The 19,373-nt window shown below is 48.0% G+C and overlaps 1 protein-coding gene across 2 annotated transcripts; it reads right to left on the bottom strand.

The window, feature by feature from the left end:
- Positions 1-605: 605 nt before the first annotated feature.
- On the bottom strand, positions 606-19,293 carry LOC144158913 (procathepsin L-like). Of its 2 annotated transcripts, XM_077690101.1 has the most exons (7): positions 18,527-19,293; positions 16,112-16,254; positions 10,560-10,745; positions 7,662-7,856; positions 6,375-6,549; positions 3,986-4,094; positions 606-905 (listed from the first exon to the last, which is right to left on the bottom strand). In XM_077690101.1, exons 1-7 carry the CDS (start codon positions 18,624-18,626, stop codon positions 809-811), a joined length of 1,005 nt encoding a protein of 334 aa, XP_077546227.1. In that variant the 5' UTR covers positions 18,627-19,293; the 3' UTR covers positions 606-808. The 2 variants fall into 2 exon arrangements, with proteins under 2 accessions (XP_077546227.1, XP_077546226.1); XM_077690100.1 differs by lacking the exons at positions 606-905; positions 3,986-4,094 and having other exon boundaries at positions 5,064-6,549.
- Positions 19,294-19,373: the final 80 nt, after the last annotated feature.

Below are 19,373 nucleotides of genomic sequence, written 5' to 3'. Positions count from 1 at the left end.
GCACCGGGGGATTATGCCACGAGGTGACTAAAGAGGGCACGGCCAAAGGTGGCCGCTCTTAGACGAGGAGGAAGCTTGAGAGCTGAGTTTCCATGGGAGAAGAAGACGGGACTTGGTGCAGTGTCTGCTGTGCTGGATGCTAGCGGTGGCTAGCCTCCTCATTGCAAAGTGTGGATGCAGTTTACATGGAATCCATGCCTAGTAACAATATCAATGTTATCAATGTCTGCACAAAAGCATACATACATACATACATACATACACACATACATACATACATACATACATACATACATACATACATACATACATACATACATACATACATACATACATACATACATACATACATACATACATACATACATACATACATACATACATGCATACATGCATACATGCATACATACATACATACATACACGTGGGAGGCACGTCCATCGCGCGAACCATCTCATTGTTAACATTGTAAAACACCATTTCCTCTAGAACCTGGACCACGGCCTTAAGGTTACCTATCAAAACAACCGAAAACGAACTTGTGACCAGGCTGAAAAATCCTTTCGACTGCACGTACAGCCCTTGTCCGTCACCCGACACTGATCGCTTGCGGCAGGCAAAGTCTTAACCAGCGTATGACGCATTACTACTACACCAATGGGCATCATCACAGTAGGTAAACAAAGCAGGATGAAGAGACAACTATTTGCTGATGTGAAATCCTCCGTGTAGCGAGGTTCAGTTTTATTGCGAGATTGGCTGTGGTACACATATCGCGGTAGACGGTACTGACCGCACCAACACGTAATCACATGTTTGGGTAGCTGGGGTCTTCCGCCATGCCACAGACGTTTCGGTTCATGGCGATCTTCATGTAGCCGCCTTCTCCCCATCCCGTGCCCCAACTGCGTATACAAACAAAATACATTAGGACAAATTTTGGATAAAATTTCAAGAGCAACAACGATAACCAAGGCGAAGAAATGTGTAGGAAGCGCCACCGGGCATTCCCGTGGGGCGGCAGTGAAATTTTTTCAAACGGCAAGCGGAGGGCCAAAGACAGCACCTTAGCAACAGTGGCGAGTACAGGCGGTAATGTGGAGGGTGCGTTCAGGTTGGCCCAAATACAAAGAGAACTAGGGCCTTCTTACAATGACGTTTCCGGTTTCACAGCACGCGAACTCACGGCGACTCCTATTTTTTTCTTCGCTGCATGCGGTATACACGCTACCCACAGTGCACAACGACAATGCAAAGAACATATGCAGTAGTGGTGGTGGTGGGGGTGGTGATAGAAGAACATTTACTAGAAAAGGAGGGCCACTGGTCATGATAGAAAAAAAAGAGATGGGAAGTGCAGGAAAGTGAAGATTCCTGGGTGTTTCTATAGACTCAGTTTATTTATTTATTGAGTGAGCCAGTTCTTTGTAGCATCAGTCTAGTACATCATGGCGGTAACACCGTAGCAGAAACAACGCTAGGCAGAATTCTCGTATTTCAATCCTTATAGTCTGGGCTACTCTTCGGAGTTAATAACTTAATCTTGTCGGATGTGACGCAGCTATCCTTTTTGCACGGAATTAAACGCAGTACAAAGACGCTGGAGTGATTGCTTTTAGCATGACACTCCGATTGCTTGGTTGGAGGTGGAACCTTGAATATCCCTGCACTTGTCAATCTGTATGTGGGCTACGAAAACTTCCAGCCAGGATTTAATCTTACCCAGCGGCACATCTCATGTTCAGAAAATGGAACACTTCATGCACTATTATTAAATATCAAGCAATTGGTGACCACTTTCCTTCCCTCTTTCGCGTTGCTAGGCCGCAAATTGAGAGAGAAGCCACGAACATTTTTCTACGTCTAATGCCCCTGTTTATCACCCTAATAGTAATAGTGTGCTTCTTAGCGAACGCATTTTGCAATGCCTCCAACTCTACGTTGAATGAATGCTCATGACCATTTAGTCAACGGAGACTTCCTGCACAACGGTGTGAATGCGTTTCATAACATTTTTTGTCACACCTCATGCTCCAACAGGTTAGCGAACTAAACGAATAAATTTCAAGGAAAAACTAAAAACTAGGCAGCACAATAAACCTTGGGGCTGTTCTTGTGTTAAAATAACGTTGCAAACAATAATGTTAAAACATTGGATATGCATAATACCGTTCAGCAAGAGTTGTGACTGGGCTGAACAGAATTAAAGACGAAAGCACGGCATTGCATAAGAAAGAAAAGACGAAACATAAAACTGAATTGAGCTCCATGATAGCCACTTGAAATATCAGGGCCGCCTACAGTAACCTTTGGAGCACGTAAAATTTTGTTTGAAGCTGTGCAGTTGGAACGATTTCATTAGCGCAAAACAATGTGTAAGACGGCTAATATACCGTTAATATTTGCAGTCAAATGAATATTTAGAACATGTCTAAAATGTTAGCGCTGTTTTGCCATAAACATGACTTTCGTTTTTTTAACCCACTAAAAACGAGACATAGTAACGGTAACACACACGGAACGCCTAGAATGAATCTTTAAAGCACGACCTAACGGTAAAAGCCGTATGCCCTGACCCTCAAGTTATGACACAGCAATACGCACCGCAGCAACCATCCGCAAGCTCAAACGTAAGTAAAAGTGATACTACCTAAGATTGATGGTTCACCTCCCGTAAAACAGCACAACACCCAGGTTTCTACAGCACAGAATATGATACTCACTGTCCATACTGCCCACCTTTGATCTAAGCCAGTCCAATAGCCTAAAGAGGTGTGTTTCTGGTTTTCTTGCTTAATTTCAATGGTATACCTCCACCGGTCGTTGCCATACAGACACTATTATGGTCATTGGTAAGCATTCAAATTTTAAAATGTTCAGTTGTGAACAGGCAATTTCAATTCCATGATCTGTTGCCATTAAGCACAACCAAAGTTATGCCTAGTGCTCAAAACACGTGTGATATGATATAAGATGAGTACTTTACAGGGACATACAGGTAAGCAATGTCACGAAAAAACTCCCAAATGTACCTAGTGACAGCACCTACAGCTAGGATCCTGGGTACTTGTTGAGCTTACTCAAGCAGCGCAAAATCAGGCACCATGAAAGAATAGGCACGACAGCGCTAGTTTTTGTCTGTCTCTATAGCCAAGACCACCCGCCCGCAGTTCTCGAAAAGCCTTGCCTGCCTGTGCTACTCCACTTCAAGGATACTACGAAAACTTTTAGAGTCATTCGTCGATGGCTACAGGAAGCACAACTGGTTTGGAAGTCTTTCGAGAAGAAAAAATACTTGAGCTTCCTACAGGCAACTGCTTTGCACGCACCCACCGCCAGAAGCGGCACGAGGATCGCAGTATTGCATAGGTCGTAGCTATTAGGACGCAAACAGCGTCCTATGCGCTGGGAAGGTGACGTGACAATATTTCCGCGAACCATGTATTGGTTTGTTTATTTATTGTTTGTTTTTACTGCCCAGCCACGCCCGGCTCTGTTATCTGTGTCCCAAGCGAAGCGCGTGTTCCATTCTTTATTTTTAAGCCGCGCGGGCTATCTCATTAAGATAAGCAAACTGTTTCGTCTTAACGTCACTAGCCCAGAATAATCTTCTCTGACCTACAATGTTCCGGATGTAAATCGACGGTTCCAGAAACACTCGCGCCGAAAGATAAAAGCCTACAGAGCAGATGCCGCGGCATTCGAATGGTCGACGCTTGCTTTCGCACGTCACTTTGTTGACTGCTGCTTCGCCGCCTGTATTCTTTGAGTTGTTAGGGGAGCACAAGTTCGCTCCAATAAACTTGTTTCCCTTGAAGACAACTGTGTCGTCTTTGGCCACGTGACAATATTCACAATTGGGCACCACTGCGCTATCCTGTCTGAATTTTTCACATTGTTCTTTGTTTTCTACGTTGCTTCGCTGTACCCAGGCAGATCGCACGACCAGTTGCGTGAAAAGGTACCCGCCTCATGAAGAACCCACCTGTTCTTGATGAGCCAGTATGGCCCGTACCTGGGGTCGAAACCGTATCCGACCACAAGCACAGCGTGGTTAAGACCACGTGGGTCGCAGCCCGGGTCGCTGTAGACGCCTGCGTTCGAGAATACATGTTGTAAAGTTAGCATGCACTTCGCTGTAACGATTATTTATCCTTACTAAAAAAGAACGCCAGTTCTGATCCGTAAGCGTTCAATGTTCCTCCTTGCAAAAAAAAAATTAAAGGAAGCTTGCACTCTCGCGCAAGACTTGAATGACCAAGCTGTTGTAGGTGATCATTGACGGACACAAAGTTGAGTTTAGTGTCATTGTGGTGTCTTGGTTTACGTCAGGGGCATGGCATTTGAATGACCTTATGCTGAGCAAGGCCTGAGTGAGATCGTCATTTTTGTCGACGTTTTTGTACGCCACTCTGCGAGCGCTGCTTATCGTCTCTAGCAGATGCTTTGCACGCCAAGCCTCTAGAAGCACGGCCTCTTCCTCCGCCGTGCGAACTATCCGCGGCCGGTCCATGTGGAGTCAATGGTCCCCTACAGCAGCTTCGACATTCAAGTCGCAGCTCTTCTACGGTACAGAGCGCATGCGCATGACGACACGAGTACGAACGAACGAGGAGCGTACCCTATGGCGTGTCTTTCTCGTTCCGAGCAAGTGTTTCCACGATATGGCGAACGCTGGAGTTTTTTTGTGGCTAATGTTGGCCAATCTCCCTGAGTGGGCATGCTGGGCTTGACGAACGTGCGCTCGAGGCACGCGGAGAAACCTGGAGTTTTTTTTTTTTTTTTGCCAATTATTTGCCAATCTTTCAAGGTGGGTATGCATAGCTTGACTGGCGTGCGCTCCGTGCATGCGTGGACGAGCGCTCGGCATTTTCTTGGTATTTCGAACTGCGGACACCATACAAAAACGATTTGTTAAACAGCTTCACTGATAAAAGCCGGCGTCCAGGGTTGGCGTTGGCGTCTGACGCAGACAAACTTCTTGAGAAGCGTAAAATGGCTTGCACATGACGTCACTATCAGTCTTTCTGGTTCGGTGCTCCAGTTTCCACAGCGTTGTCCGAGATAAGAGCGGCAGATAAGTTCACTGCCTTCCGTTGCGCACGTGGGCAGCAACATTGCGCCTACAGTGACATCACTGCAAGCTCCAAGAATACATGTTAAGGACCACGCCGCCAGTCAATGCAGAGCCACGTCAGAAGCGGACAGTTGCGGCAATCTTACACCGTGGCTGCGGCTATGGTTGTGAGTACGCTGTTCTGAAGCATATCTAGCAAGCGCACCACTGACGTGGCACAGCGGCGCAACAGCCACAATTAAACTAGACTTCTGTTTATCGCGTAGCGCAAGATTTGCGCGTCTGATTGCCACATGCCGCCGGCGGCTCCACCTTACGACAGCGAAGCCCGCTTCCAGTGCTGCGCACAAGACACCGTTTTCACTCAGTACTGCTCAAGTGACCGGCTGTGGTTGCGGTGGCGACTGCAGCGGCTGCCACTCAGCTGACATAGTGCCTATACTCGGGTGCAACTTAAGAACGGCAACGAAAGTAGCCGCTGTGCCTCGTCACCGCAGCCGGATGTTACATCGTGCGGTGCAAGTAGTGCGTTAGTGGGAATATTTTGAACATGGCACGAGCAGTCTTGGTGATTTTTCGGACTTTATATACTTATAAACTGCTGCAGCGACGACAAGCAAACTACGTGACAGAAGTCAGATGACATCACGCATTCATTATAGTATTCTTCCAAAATGCGCGCGCCCGTTGACATCCGGGTCCGCCGCTTAGGCGGAGTGATACCGTACACGATCTATTGCCGTTCTTAACTGGTTCCCAAGTATAAAATCGCTGACGAGCAGCTGACCCTCCCCGCATTCTTGCTGTCCCACAGCCGCTGGCACACGCATACGTCGGTTTTTCCACGCCGCTGCCACTGGCGCGGGGGCGGCTCGTACACGCGTGGCGAGTGCCTTTTCCGCAAGACTTTAGAACTCAAGATGGCGGATGGGCGCGCAACTCTGCTCTTTTAGGGGAGCAGAGTTTGACGTGCAGAGATGATTGTGCTTTTTTCTGTCTGTCGCTTTAAAAGAAACATCAAGGAAATTAGCGCGATTGAACAATATATATTTATTCTGGAGTGGCGCAAATTCTGTAAAAGGATGCATATTTTGGCGAGGCAACCCCACCCTCCCCTTCGCCGAGATACACCAAAAATATTTCGGCCTACTCTTTCGTGCTCTTTTTATTTTCGTCATCCCCCTGGTCCAAAAAAAACACGCCCGAAGCTCGTGATTGCCAGAGTCGACGATTACAACTGCACGTCTGCCCTGGCAGAGTCCGAGCCTTGGGCACCCTGCAACCAGGAGCCCCTTACCGCTCTTGTAGAACATGAAGGATTGAGGACTGGCGTTGATGCCGATAGAGATGGGGCCAACAAACGCCACGGCGTCCTTCAGCGCCCGCTCGTTCCTCGGTGGGATCCGGACGTAGCCTGTCACGCGCACTTGCCGAGACTCAAAAGAATTGCTGTACTGGCACTGGAAGTTGGTCTGCACAAGAGGAAGCAAAGGCACGACGGGTACCCGTTGACCGATGGTCTCGTTAACCGCCAGGACATGAATACGTCGCCCAAATAAAGCAGAGTTATACAGCAAGCAGAACACATTCCTTGTGTATAGTGCTCGCAAGGAAAGCGTTCCTTGCAAGTTTATCGCGAACGTCAAACAAAGTAGATGCAGTAGTGGCGACTCCCCAGACACTTTCTGGCAACTTTTCTATGACGTCGCAGAGTCTCCTTTGTGTCATTGGCGGCCGCCGAACAAATCCACCGCCGAGAAACATGACTGCGCGATTGTAGTTAGGCCTCTAGTTCCATTTGATCCCATCAATTGAATGCCAACGTACAGTTAACACAATGACAACTGTTTTTAGTGCTGGAACATATTACGTCATTCCTACCGTGTAAACCCTCATTCACACAGCCGTTTTTCACCCCGTCACGTCACTGTCACGTGACCGTCTTCCGTCAGGGGCGACGGTTTCTCGGGCGATTTCTCGCCGAAAACGGCGCGACGGTGGCGGGAAGCCGAGCTCTACGTTTCCGTTCCGTCAACGCGACGGGACCGCGCCCGCGGTAAACCAGCCAATCAGAAAACATATTTTTACGGCTAAATTTAGCGAAAAGTGAGCACACGTAAAGATCTAAGCATTTTCTTTACTATTCAGATTAAGCACGCCCAATTCTTGGCTAAACTGATCACTAGGCGGGGCCTGTACTCTGACGGAGAGCTCCAAAACCAACGCTACTCCGTTGACGTCGCCGTCGCCGTTTTTTGACGTGACGGTGCCGTGACGGAGAAGGTGTCGGCTGTGTGAATAAGGGCTAATACATCACTGTGTAGTAAAATTTGAAACGTTTTCATTAGTTATTGTGTTTTTGCGGTTAAAAAACATCTTCGGAGGCTGGAGTTGAGATGAGATGGTTACGATAGGCTACTTCTTTAAAACTGAGCCAAGTTATGTTCTGTCTTCCACGCGCCGCTAAACTTTAGTCTCTAGAACAAACGCACCCCACTGAGTGCATTAATATGAATGCAATTTTATTGAAGGCGGAGAGCCTTCTCCTTGGAGCAGCGCTGAACTAAAAGGACAAGGCCCTTACCGACTGTCGGTAGGGGTATTGGGCCTCGGTGTCCAGTCCCCCGGCATCCCGCACGTACTGGAAGGCCCCAGCCATCTGGCCCCCGTTGCAGCCGTTGTTGCCGTACTGGCGACCGGCGCAGTCCATTAGGTTCTGTTCGCTGAACCTGACCTGACGGTGGTTCCTCTTGAAGAACTGCGCCTCAATCGCGCCCACCTGCGGGTGCAAGTTGGGTAAAGCACTTATTTGGGCCTATTAGTGCGTGTCTATATCTTCGGCTAGAATACTTGCGCTGCGAAGGCTGTACAGAACACCGGTGGATACGAGGAAACACTACACAAGCGGAAAGGCTCAGTTTGATTTTTGTTGCCTCCTTTCCGTCCGTGTTTTGTACAGCTTTAGCAGCGCATGTATTCTAGACTAAGCGTGCACGTTGCCGTTCATGCAAAAAATTGTGAGCCGGATGAAACCTACGACAATCACCCTCCCCCCCCCCTCTCCCCACGCACATTTGGAGAAGGATTCGTGACTTAATTTGATTACGGTAATACATTAACTCGTGTAACGCTGTGAACTCACCAGGAACATACATAGTTTACATACTTGCATCCCCAACATCTCTCACGTTGCCTTCTCCCGTTCCACTGTTTCCACGGCGCACATTCCTCAAACTCAGTGTTGTCCGGAACTTTCGTTCTTTTACTTCATTGCCATTGTCTCAAACTCTCCAAACGTAACCCTGCAAGAGTTTAGCTAAACTATTTACAAGTATTAAAAGCTTTCATAACAAAGTAGTCTATCAGCAAATCTAGAACCAGAGTCCTTCAATGAAGGAGTCTGCTAGAACTTAGAATACGCGGTCACGAAATACCTGAGCCAAATATCATATGGCTGGCTCTATGCCCGTCAGATAACTAGAAAAATAGCTCAATAATTTGTTGTCTGCTCCCCGGTCTGGGCAATGTTCGCACGCTTGCATGACATCATTAAGCGATGGAGTGGCTATTGGCCGGCTTCCGCTTGGCCTCAGTGATAAACGCATTCGATAGCTACTTTAGAAGGAATGCTAAAAAATTACGCCCACCTCCCCTCGCGGGAACCCTGGTGTGATGCGACGCTGAAGGGGTTTCCATTGGCGTCGCATCAAGCAATCGTCGGGTACGGCAAGAGAGCAAGCGCAAGCGCGGACGACCGTCGACTGAGAGACCGGCCGGAGCGCGGCACTCCGCTTGTATGCGCAGCGCGCCCGATGGAGAGGAGACCGCGGAGAGAGAGAGAGTACTGCACATGCGCACAGTGCGCAGCCGCGCGCAGCGTGACCGCAGATGTTGCGAGAGAGTGTTCGCTATCGGAGAGAGGAGAGGAGGCGAGCGGAGGAGAGACGCAGCTGTGTGGACGCGGACGACGGACGCACGCAGGACAGGGCCGCCGGCAAGAGATGCTCCTCAGCGTCGCATCTAAAACACGAAGCAGAAACTGAATAACGTGTCTGCTCAGATAAGGCAATCACGCAAGGCCGGCTCTGTGCTGGCGATAACTGCATCTTTCGCACTGCGTCCAGACCCGAAAGAAATAGAACGACTACCTGTAGTGCTGCGTGGTCCCGTCAATGTCACCTTTAGTATTTCTCAGCACCCACCAAAGCCAACTTGCTCCCGTTTTCGTTTTTGGTGTGAACTTCGTTTTTTGGGCAAACGTTTTTCCGAAGTACGGTGTGGACACAGTTGGGAACACAGTGAACCCCGGAGCACGAAGCACTAGGCAGCTGTCACATTCGAACACCTTCAAGAGGTGCGAAAAGATTGCGCCGCCATGTCCGCGAGTGCAGCACCCGTTCTCAGTGCTAAGTTCTGCACGTGCACCGAAGAGTTTGAAACCGGTATTGCGCATGCATAATGGCTCTGGCCATTTACTTTTCAAGGCGTCACGACAGGACAAGTTTACAGTACAGGTATAAATGCCTTATGGAATACGTATTCCCGAGAAGGATCTAATGGGAAACTTCGATGCACCTGACTGGCGGAATGAGAGTTCGCCAGCTTGGTACTATTTTTAAAGACGATAGTCTTTCTTGGGCTTTAAACCCCGAAATTTTGGTCTGTCTGTCTGTCTGTAACTCGATTCAGCCACCCGGCCGAAGTAAGCGTCTAAACCCGGTTTATATGTTCATACTTGTCAACTTTGTTGAACAAGAACAAGACATTACGCAAATATAAGACGGGAAATTAGTACGCAAGGGATATTTACAGTGTTCCTTTATTAAAAAATTCCTGGTTGCTTGGTTTTTCGATAGCAAATGATATTCTACATCTACTGCAGAACAACGCGTACCGCCTGCTGTTGCCCGCGCCACCTCCGGGCGGCATATGAGAAATCACGCGGCAACAGCAAAGAAAGGTTCCACTAGCTAGGTTTCACGTTCTACTTGGAACGCACGTGGAGCACGTCAACGCGGTTCTATAAACCTTCAAGTCGGCCGCCTCGATCAACGCGCGTCTCCGCCGTACTGCAGCGCTGGCATCGAAGAACCCCGCCTGTAGCAGTGGAACGCGGTAAATTCAAATCTCCTTGAGCAAACCTTTAGTGTGTTTACCTTGGGATGAGCACGACGGAACAGGAACAGCCTGAGAGGTGAGCGGGAAAGCGAAGGGGGGCATTTCCTTGGTAAATGTCTACAAAGACTGTCGTCTTTTGACGACGTTTGCAACGAAAGGAGCAGATACGCGGCCAATTTTTTTTCTTCGTTCGCCACCTTGGAGTTGTTAAAACCCAATGAACCGCTATCAACACGCCCTATTGGTAGTGCTTATCTATTATTGCAACAGTTGCTCGATGATTCACGTCGACAGTCACATCACTTGTACCGAATCCCTCGCCACTATTCAAGTCTGCGAGGGGATAAAACGGAGCTGTGCTTACTGCGCTGAAGGCCCAACAGGCGCCGCATTGTCCCTGGTTCTTGATCGGCGTGACGTAGCCCCCGGTCCTCCAGTCGACGTAGTCGTCCGTGTCGGCGAAACGTGGTGCGTAGAATGGCGCACCTGCCAGCAGCTTGGGGCTCGGTGGAATGTAGCCCGTGCACTTTCCGATCACTTCCTCCTGCGTCTGAAGCCACCGTGAAGACCGAAAGAGAGTATTTTATTGAAAGAAAAAACACCTAACGTCTGCCTGATTATATAAGATCTGGTCAGGTATTCTGTGTTGGAAGGGAAAGGGGAAGAATGAGAGTGGATTGAGGATGATGAGGATAAATGTGGCAAAAAATGAAACTATGGCTATATACAAAACGTATTAATGCCTACTCTTTTACTGTTCGTGTATAGCAGCTCGAGACGTAGCCCGAACTGCAGCCTCGCTGAGAGGCCGCTGATCTGTACAAATGTCAGCAGTGCCTTAAATGCCTTGTAGGCACGCGGAGCTCCCGTCCAGGAACCTATTGGGATCGGGCAGCTGGACGGGTGGCGCCACCACTAGGCGCCACCCGTTACTCGAATGGGCCGGCGCATTGGACTACACAACCTTACGGTGTTTTTGTAACGAAAGCTACACTACGCTACCACGGGCAGCCTTCGCGGGGTGACCAGTTTTGACCTTAAGAGCTAGAGGTCAAACCGCACACCCTTCCGCAAGCGCCCGGCACGGAGCAGCGACCCGATGGCGCAGAGAGATAGAAGGCAAGGGAGAGATAAGCTTCATCTTGGATGAAACCAGCGCAAACTTAAACAAACGGAAAGAAACGACAGCCGCTGGTCTAACAATAAAGTTTTATAATCAAGAATGGTGAATAAAAACACTTGACACATAACAATAAAAACACTGCGCATGAGTGAAACAAGTTTACAAAAGCAACAGTGATAAGCAACTAGATCGACACCGCCTACAGTCAAGGCCCACCCAGATATGCAATCTCTTTGGGATGATGATTTACGCTTGTTTGGCTGACAAACTTGTCTCCTCCTTCTGATATGTGGAACGCTTCCATAATTTCATGGGGCGTTGGTTCACGGGGCCTAAATAAAATGTCAGTCGCAGAAAAATTAGGTTTACATCCGCCAAACTTGGTACAATATGAAGAAAGATGATGGGGGGCCTATAATGATAATTCATGCTCTCTCAAACGCACCTTGATACAACGTGTGTTCCACTTCCTTTGTCTATAAGTTTCCGCTGGTTTCATTCAAGAATATGTCTTTACAACTAGCCCAGCTTGTAAATTATTCTTTACAACTAACCCAGAATATGCCTTTACAGCTAGCCCAGTCTGCTACGATTCCACATGGTCCGCCCGCACTCGCCCGCGCTGTCGACATGTCGTCTGAATCGTCAGACTCGGATGAGTCGCTGCCACCCGACAGACAGAACAACTTTATTTGGCCAGGCGATTAGGCCGGCGATGTCTCCGCCGTCGTCCGTTTTTTTAATATCACTGCGGCTCGAACCGGCGCAGACCGTGATAGCAACAGCTTGTCGCCACTCTTCTAATCAATCTGATCGCGAAAAAGAAGTTCCACATGCGATAAAGTAGATGTTAGTGTGTTGAAAAATTGTGCTAGGGGTTGTTATCAGCGCTGAATTTAAAAGTGGCGTTCAGATGTTTGCTGCGATGGTAAGCCTACGCTGACCGGCAGCGGAGGTTCGGCTCTCCGACCCAGCACTGCCGGCACCACGGTGCGGCGAGCGGCCGAAAGATGGTGCCACCTGCGCGCTAGAATCAAAACATGCCGCGGCAGATGTCTTGGTCACCGATGGCTGAAACGGAAATTATCGCCAAAATAAAGCTCCATATGCGAAAAAGGGGATGATAGTGTGGTGAAAAGTTGTGTAAGGGATGGTCATTCGCAGTTGTACAGATACCAGCGATCAAATAGTCGCCACGATACTAAGCCTAAAGTTCCCAACACCCAAGGTGACCCGAGCAACCCCGAGCCCGCTGGCTTGGGCGACAGTTCTTGCGGCCGCCGCCACGCACGAACTCAGTCCACGTTTAGCGCTGTATGTCGTCGCGTGGAAAATAATGCATCTTGGCGTCGTCGTCGATTTGCTCGGACAGGCGTCCACGAGCAGTACTTCGCCTTCCGCGAGCTTGCCATAGCACAACTTGGGCGAGCTCGGCGACGCGCAGTTTTCGGCACCAGTGCAAGGGAACACCATGCGCCGGCCACGAACTGAAGAGCAAAGACGTCGAACACGCAAAGTTTACAAGCATTGCTCAAACAGCTACGCCCACGTCTCCTGCCCAAACGAATACCACCGACAACAGCAGCGCAGGATATCGTTTCCGGTTCCGAAAACGACTATATGACGTCACCCTGAACCGGCCAGACACGCAGGCCGATGTTTCGTCACGCCGAAAGCGATTTCGCTAGTGCTGCCGATTTGTGGAAGCTCGCGGCCGGAACAATCAAAATCGATTTTAGATGTGATTCCGGCCTCGGATCGCTGCAAAAATTTCTGTGAGGCATCTGTACAAACTACTGCAGCCAATTATATCATTTTTTAGGCGTCAAAATTTGGTGTCAGTACTCCTTTAAACAACGCCGCGAGGCAACAAAAGGTGATGAATAAACAGTGTATTCATTGCAAACATGTCTGCATATCATTGTGAAACGACACCTCGTCCACCCCTTGAAATTGGGCCTAGTCCGGGCTGTGAAGCTTTCCCTATCAAGTAGGGTTAATCAAAGCTAAACCACAGCACTTTTTTTTCTGTTTACTACAGTGTTTTCACTGTTTTTGTGATTTTATGTGCGGTGAAACGAAGTTTGGTAGATGTGTTGGGTTCCTGAGTGCACTAACTCGTCGGACGCTTCTAAGTTTGGGTTTCGGCCTCAACGGAACCTGTGCGTCTAGCTCCACCCGATTCGAATACGAATAAAATTATTTATACGGGTATTCATTTCTACCGGCTTAAATTATTTTCACTGTTTTCAATGGCTGTGGTTTCCACACCAGCCTTAACAGTGGGATACCTCGATACGTGTGTTCTGGAGAGAAAGGGCCTTACGTACGAGTTACGTACGAGTACGAGTACCATGTGGCCGTTGAAAACGTCGCATCAGTTTATAATTTCTTTCCGTATCCTCAAGCTTCGTGATTTCAGTTCCCATGAGTGACAGCATGGGAACCTGAGAGATGAAGTACAACCCCTGCGTTGGTAGTGTGGTCATTTCATCGACAGGCAAAGTTACTCAACCTCCCAACAGCCTAGGATACAAACCGTCTCCCCTCCTGGCACCGATGGTCGGTCAGAGGGTTTACAAATATGTCAGGGTGTTAACAACAACCTGTGTTGTTTCATGTTACAGCATTTCTTGTCCAGTACCTCATAGCAAACCGTGTTATCCCTTGTCAATACATTTTCCTTACAATAATAAATGTAAATAAGTGAAAGAAAGAAACAAAAACATAACCAGACGGAACAAAAGTCACCCAATTTTAATAGCGGCAGCCAAATCTGGCAGCCACCGTCCGTTGCAGGAAACGCACAAACATAAAGATATATTGAAAATGAATTAGTAAATAACAGTTATGTGTAACCATGAGCTTTCATGCGAGTCTCAAAACGAAAACAGAGAAGTTAGGAGGAACTGACGAAACGAACGTGCATTCCGATCCCGCTATCTCACGTGATTACCTTTCTTGATTTAGGCATTTTATTCCTCCGAGAAAACGCAAGGTTGGTGAAATGCAAAAACCACATCAGAAGTTTTGTGCATTGATAGATAGTTCTCGGAATTTCTGCAATTTTTTTATGCGTGGGTTTTGTTTGGTCCTACAACTTGTGACAGCGGTTTCAGTGCATGCAGCGCAAGCGACGCAGCTTCTGTTTATTTAAGGGTAGGTGGCAGCTTGGGGGAAAACGCTACCGCAGCATTAAGTTGGGAAGCTGAAGGCAGGTTTTTGGCACCCTCCTGTCTCTCGTCGTCCAGCCACGCCGTAAGTGTTTTGAAAAAGCCATTAACCAAATAGTCAGCACCCAAGTCGTATTACAGGCATAAATCAATGCTCTTTCTTGTCAAGCAATAACTCTGCCAAAGGCTAGCGCCTAAGAATACTTGGATCGGCTGCTCTTGCCGGACTTCCAGGAGCATTTCAGAGCAATATATTTCTCGATTCACCAAAATGTGCGCAGGCAACAATACTGCATGAAACATTTGCACGAAGGAACGGACTTGCACTGCTTGCACTTCCAGCTCGACTTCCAGGTGGGCGCATTGAGCGTCGTCTGCGATTTGCAATTACTGAATATGAGCGAAATCCTGCACATGGCATGCCTCGTAAAGGTCGCCTCCGCTGTGAAGATTTATATATCTGAAGAAGTCCTTGGGGTTACGTAGGATTTGTAAGCTGCAGTGCAGCCGAACGACAGAATGCCATGCAGAGGTACACCACGCTGACCGCCACCGGCATTCCACTGACGAGTGGTTCGCCACGGGCGGCGCTCTCGTCGCTGAAGCGACTGTAGTGCCATGCAACGGTGGACCGGTCCCTATAGCAGTACGTATTCATACCTAACTCGAGTGAGTAAACCGTCCCATGATCTAGTTAATTCTTCTCGCAGGCGAGTATACTGTGAACTGCACACACAAAAAAGAAATGGGAAAACTGATTTTGTTGGTGTATTCTACGTTATTTCTTTTTTATTTTTGTTCGCTTCCTTTGTTGTTGTTTTTCTTAAGTTTAATTCTTTTATTATTTTTGTTTCCTTTTATTTGCACCTCCACATTTATTTACTCTCTGATTCTGTGAGTGGGGGCGAGGGGGGAATACGAGAAGAATAAACACGTAACGGAAGCATAGACATCAACGGAGACCTCGAGATTGTCTGTTGGTGAAAATCTTTACATCATTTTCCCCTCTCCACTTATCCCCCCGCCAAAAATCGTTTTCGTTTTAGCTTCTTTGTTATTCATATCTGGAAAGCCTGCGTGCATGCAACAGCGCACAAGAAGTGACGAAACGTGGGCCCTCGTTCACGTACCCTCACATCTCGCGGAGTTCATCTCCAGCTAACTACAGCAAACCCTCAATATAACGAACTCCTCGGTATAGATAATTGCCTTCGTTATAAGTTATAATTCGTTAAAAGCGCATATTACTGGCCCTTCATGATTGCAGTAAAACCATGAAGCATTTCGAATAAAGCGATTTTGTTGTGACCAGGCCTAGAAAACTGGCTTCTTTATAAGCGATAACTCGTTAAAACCGGATATTATTTGGCCTCTTCACACTGCAGTGATCACCACGAAACACTTTGATTAAAGCAATTCCATTATAACGAAGGTTTATTGGATGTCACTCCGCATAGCTAACCTAATCATAGCGAGACCCCCTACGTTCGGTTATGGTTCCAGAGAAATTAAGCCATGTGTTCCCAGCGCAATCGACAAAGTCTCGGACGGTGGACTTGCTTCGTTCGTGTAAGCTACCAAGTTCAATGTTGGTGCAACGACCACGACGCTCGCACTTACCATGTCCGCGAAGTAGTTGACGCCGAGCCTGTAGGACCGGTTGCCGCTCTGGTACTGCTGGTCGGCGGTCTTCAGGTAGTTCCAGGTCTTTCTGAACACGGTCTCCCGGTACACCCGCTCATCGCCGGAACTGTACGTTTTGTCTGCGTTTCGGCACAAGAGAAACCCTGGTCATCGTGGTTCCTCACGAACGAGGCGCGAGTGTCTAAACACTTGGGGCATTGCAGCTTGCTATTAGGTTCAGGGTCCTAAAAAGCATAAACTCTTTGCCATCCCACAGTAAAGAAAGTTGAGAGAAGCGCGAAAGCTTTTTTACATCAAAAGCGCTCCAAACGTGCGCTGAGAGCTCCACTAAAAGTGCGTCCAACCATCGCCGAAAGTGTGCCCAATTGATCTTCACACCTTTTAAGACCCAAATCGCAAACGAAGAGCGAACCTCTGCGACAGTTTTTCGCGCACAAAGTAAACACATTTAGGAACGATCCAAAAGTAGACCGATACATGGTTTAAGAGATAAAATCCTACTATTGTACTCTTTCTTCATTATCGATGCGGGTGTTGTTTTATCTAGAACTGTTCCTTTTCGCAATTTTCAAGTAACCGTTTTGAGACAATGGAAGCCCGGTTTGATGCACGCGCCGTGTTTCCAGACATCTCACCAGTGCTTTTCTAACAGACATCCTACAGATTGGAGGCACGGCTTTTCGGTCGGCCCAGCGGTCTATGTGAAGGGGAATCAGTTTTCTTTTTACAGGACACCTTAGGTTCTAGCAATAAAGCTTTCGCTTAAAAAAAAAAAAAGCCAGGTTCTTACAAAACGCAACAATTCGGTTGATTGTTAAAAGAGTATGTTTCCGACGAGAATATTCACAGGGCTTCCTCTGCTCAGACCCTTTGATGCGTCTGCGCCCTCGCTTTCCACGTTTCGTTAAATACAACTTATAAAAAAGACACCATATGTCAAACACCAGACAACGGCGCGTTTGCACAGGCCGGTGAAACAAACGCTACGACTAGACCCATCCTTCCGCTCTTCTGTGTCTGTCTTATTTAATTACGCACGGCAATTAAACAATTTTCTCTTGACCTATCCCCCTTAGCGTGTGTGTGTGTGCCCTTTTCTGTGAGCAATCATCACCATCAAACGGCGGGTCTGTCTGTCACATATAGGCCGTGATCCTGCGCTGCACTGTTAGAGCACACAGGGCACTCGCAGTTATTCTGCACATGGTGCGCCACTGCAGCACCCTTTTCAGCTGTAACACATTGGACTACTTTACACAAGTGCGCGCAGGGTTTACTTCTTGCAACGCGCATTTTTAAAGTGGCGATACGCGTTTTTTTTTAAAACGCACGTAAGCAGCTTTCACCACGAGGCCACTCGTTATGTGTAAGCGGTACGTACAACGCAACAAGCCGTAGTTGTCGCTTTAACAGCAGAGCTATTTATGCGTTTAGTCCCGCCGTTTAGCGTAGCCGGGAAAAATATCACAAAAAATATCGCTCACGTGAGAGTGCGCCTCCAAAAAAGCGCCCGGCGTCGGCCAGGCTTGCGCGTGAGCTTGCGCCACGGGTGGAGTTCACCAAAAAATTACCGAGAAAAAATGCTGAGCTCACGTTTGCGTGCGCCTCGTGAGGAGCGCCGGGCGTCGGCCAGCTTGATTAACTTTGAGCTCAGTCTGCCCAGCGTTCGTGGAGTGAGCTCTCGCGCGTGCTCATCTACTCGCCAGTTCACGTGCGTTTGCGTCTGAAGTGGAGAGCACACAGATGCCCAGTTCGCGCTACAGACGCCGAGTTTGCGAACCCGGTTGCGGCGGGTTCTAGCGTCTGCTAACGCGGTCCTTTTTGGAAGAGATGTGAAACGATGAGGACAAAATGATCCGGACATGACAGTCGTGGAGAACTTTCGGCGGGAGGTTTGAAAATCGATGTGAGGCGCAGCAGCCGGCTATCCTGAAAGTAGAAAAAACTGCGCGAAAAAGACAGGACCGTGACAAGTAGACAGGACAAGCGCTTGTCCTGTCTACTTGTCACGGTCCTGTCTTTTTCGCGCAGTTTTTTCTACTTTCATGATGCTGCACCAACTAGCCCAACAACATGCTGTACTAAGCCGGCTATCCGACGAAGGAAAAGGGGCCGTGAGCTCTGCCGTGTCTCCATCCTTGCACCACTGGTGCAAGCTGCGCCGATTTCGTTTAGAACATGTCTTGTTATTTAACCAGAAATCGAAGAAGCACGAAGCAGTTGTCACCGATTACATTTACAAGGTGCGTGTACCAAATCTCAACGCTACAAATAAGTCCCAACAGAAAACAATCCCGAGATTATCACTTCCGAGTTGTAACTTTCGCAGCTTTCAATTAATTGTGCTCAGTGCAACCCACTCAGGCCCAGAACGGTCTCTGCTGCACTCACTGTGTAACTTGCGGAACTTGTCCCATCCCTTGCCGAAGTTTCCGTAGATGTCGATCTCGTCACCCTCCTCGTGTGACTGTGCCCACGCGCCGACGCACATGACAAGGATGCAAGCCGCACCTGCGCGCCAAAATTTGAATCACAAATAGGAAGGGGGTGAGGCGCCGGAGCCGTGCAAAGTAGCTGAAAGAGATCAAGAAAGCATTATGGAAGTTTGGGTATTTAAAATGATTGCCACGTAAAAACTGAATCTCGCCAATCGCTACGCTAACTTTAAACAATTCGGCTTGATAATACAAATTTTGATAAAATAGTAGCAACTGAGCGTCGACTTTCTCATTCAACTATTGTAACGTAACGGGGGTAGTTTGTGGGATTAGCGGCCACGGATGGAAGCTTCCGCAATTACGCATAAATAGGCATTGCATTGGGGCGTCGGGATTTTTTGTATCCGATCGCTGGAAGGTATCGTGGAGTCAGCACACTAATTAGTCTGTTTTTGGTAGCTTCCTAATTACGTCACCGATGAAAGTGTGAAGCGGGAAATTTAAAAGGTTCATGTTTATAATGTGTTTTAAAACACATTATATAAACACATTTTAAGAACAATTGTTGTTCTTAAAACAACGTCCTTCCGCCCCTCAGTGGACTGGACCGAGCTATCAAACGCCAGCTGTTTCAATTGCGAAGACAACGGCGCACAGCACAAAATGGCGTGAAACCTGGACAGAATTTCTTCACTATGATTATTAAGATTTTCGTTTCTATGCCGGACTTTCTAGTACCCACAACGTAAATTGCAATGGTAGCGGCAATAATGATATCGACAGTGATTGCATCACTGCTG

Source organism: Haemaphysalis longicornis, unplaced genomic scaffold (assembly GCF_048455015.1).
Source record: "Haemaphysalis longicornis isolate Haplotype H1 unplaced genomic scaffold, Haemaphysalis longicornis Haplotype H1 scaffold_10, whole genome shotgun sequence".
Taxonomy (NCBI): Eukaryota; Metazoa; Arthropoda; class Arachnida; order Ixodida; family Ixodidae; genus Haemaphysalis; species Haemaphysalis longicornis.
Note: the sequence above shows the minus strand (reverse complement) of the source record. Positions and strands in the feature narration are given on the sequence as shown.

What these genes read in the sequence shown, in the direction of transcription:
- LOC144158913 (XM_077690100.1), bottom strand. Translation starts at nt 18,626, where the DNA reads ATGTGCGTCGGCGCGTGGGCACAGTCACACGAGGAGGGTGACGAGATC. An exon ending in TCAACTACTTCGCGGACATG is followed by an intron (nt 10,746 to 16,111) that starts GTAAGTGCGAGC and finishes CGGTGGCTTCAG; the next exon opens with ACGCAGGAGGAAGTGATCGG. An exon ending in CCTGTTGGGCCTTCAGCGCA is followed by an intron (nt 7,857 to 10,559) that starts GTAAGCACAGCT and finishes TTGCACCCGCAG; the next exon opens with GTGGGCGCGATTGAGGCGCA.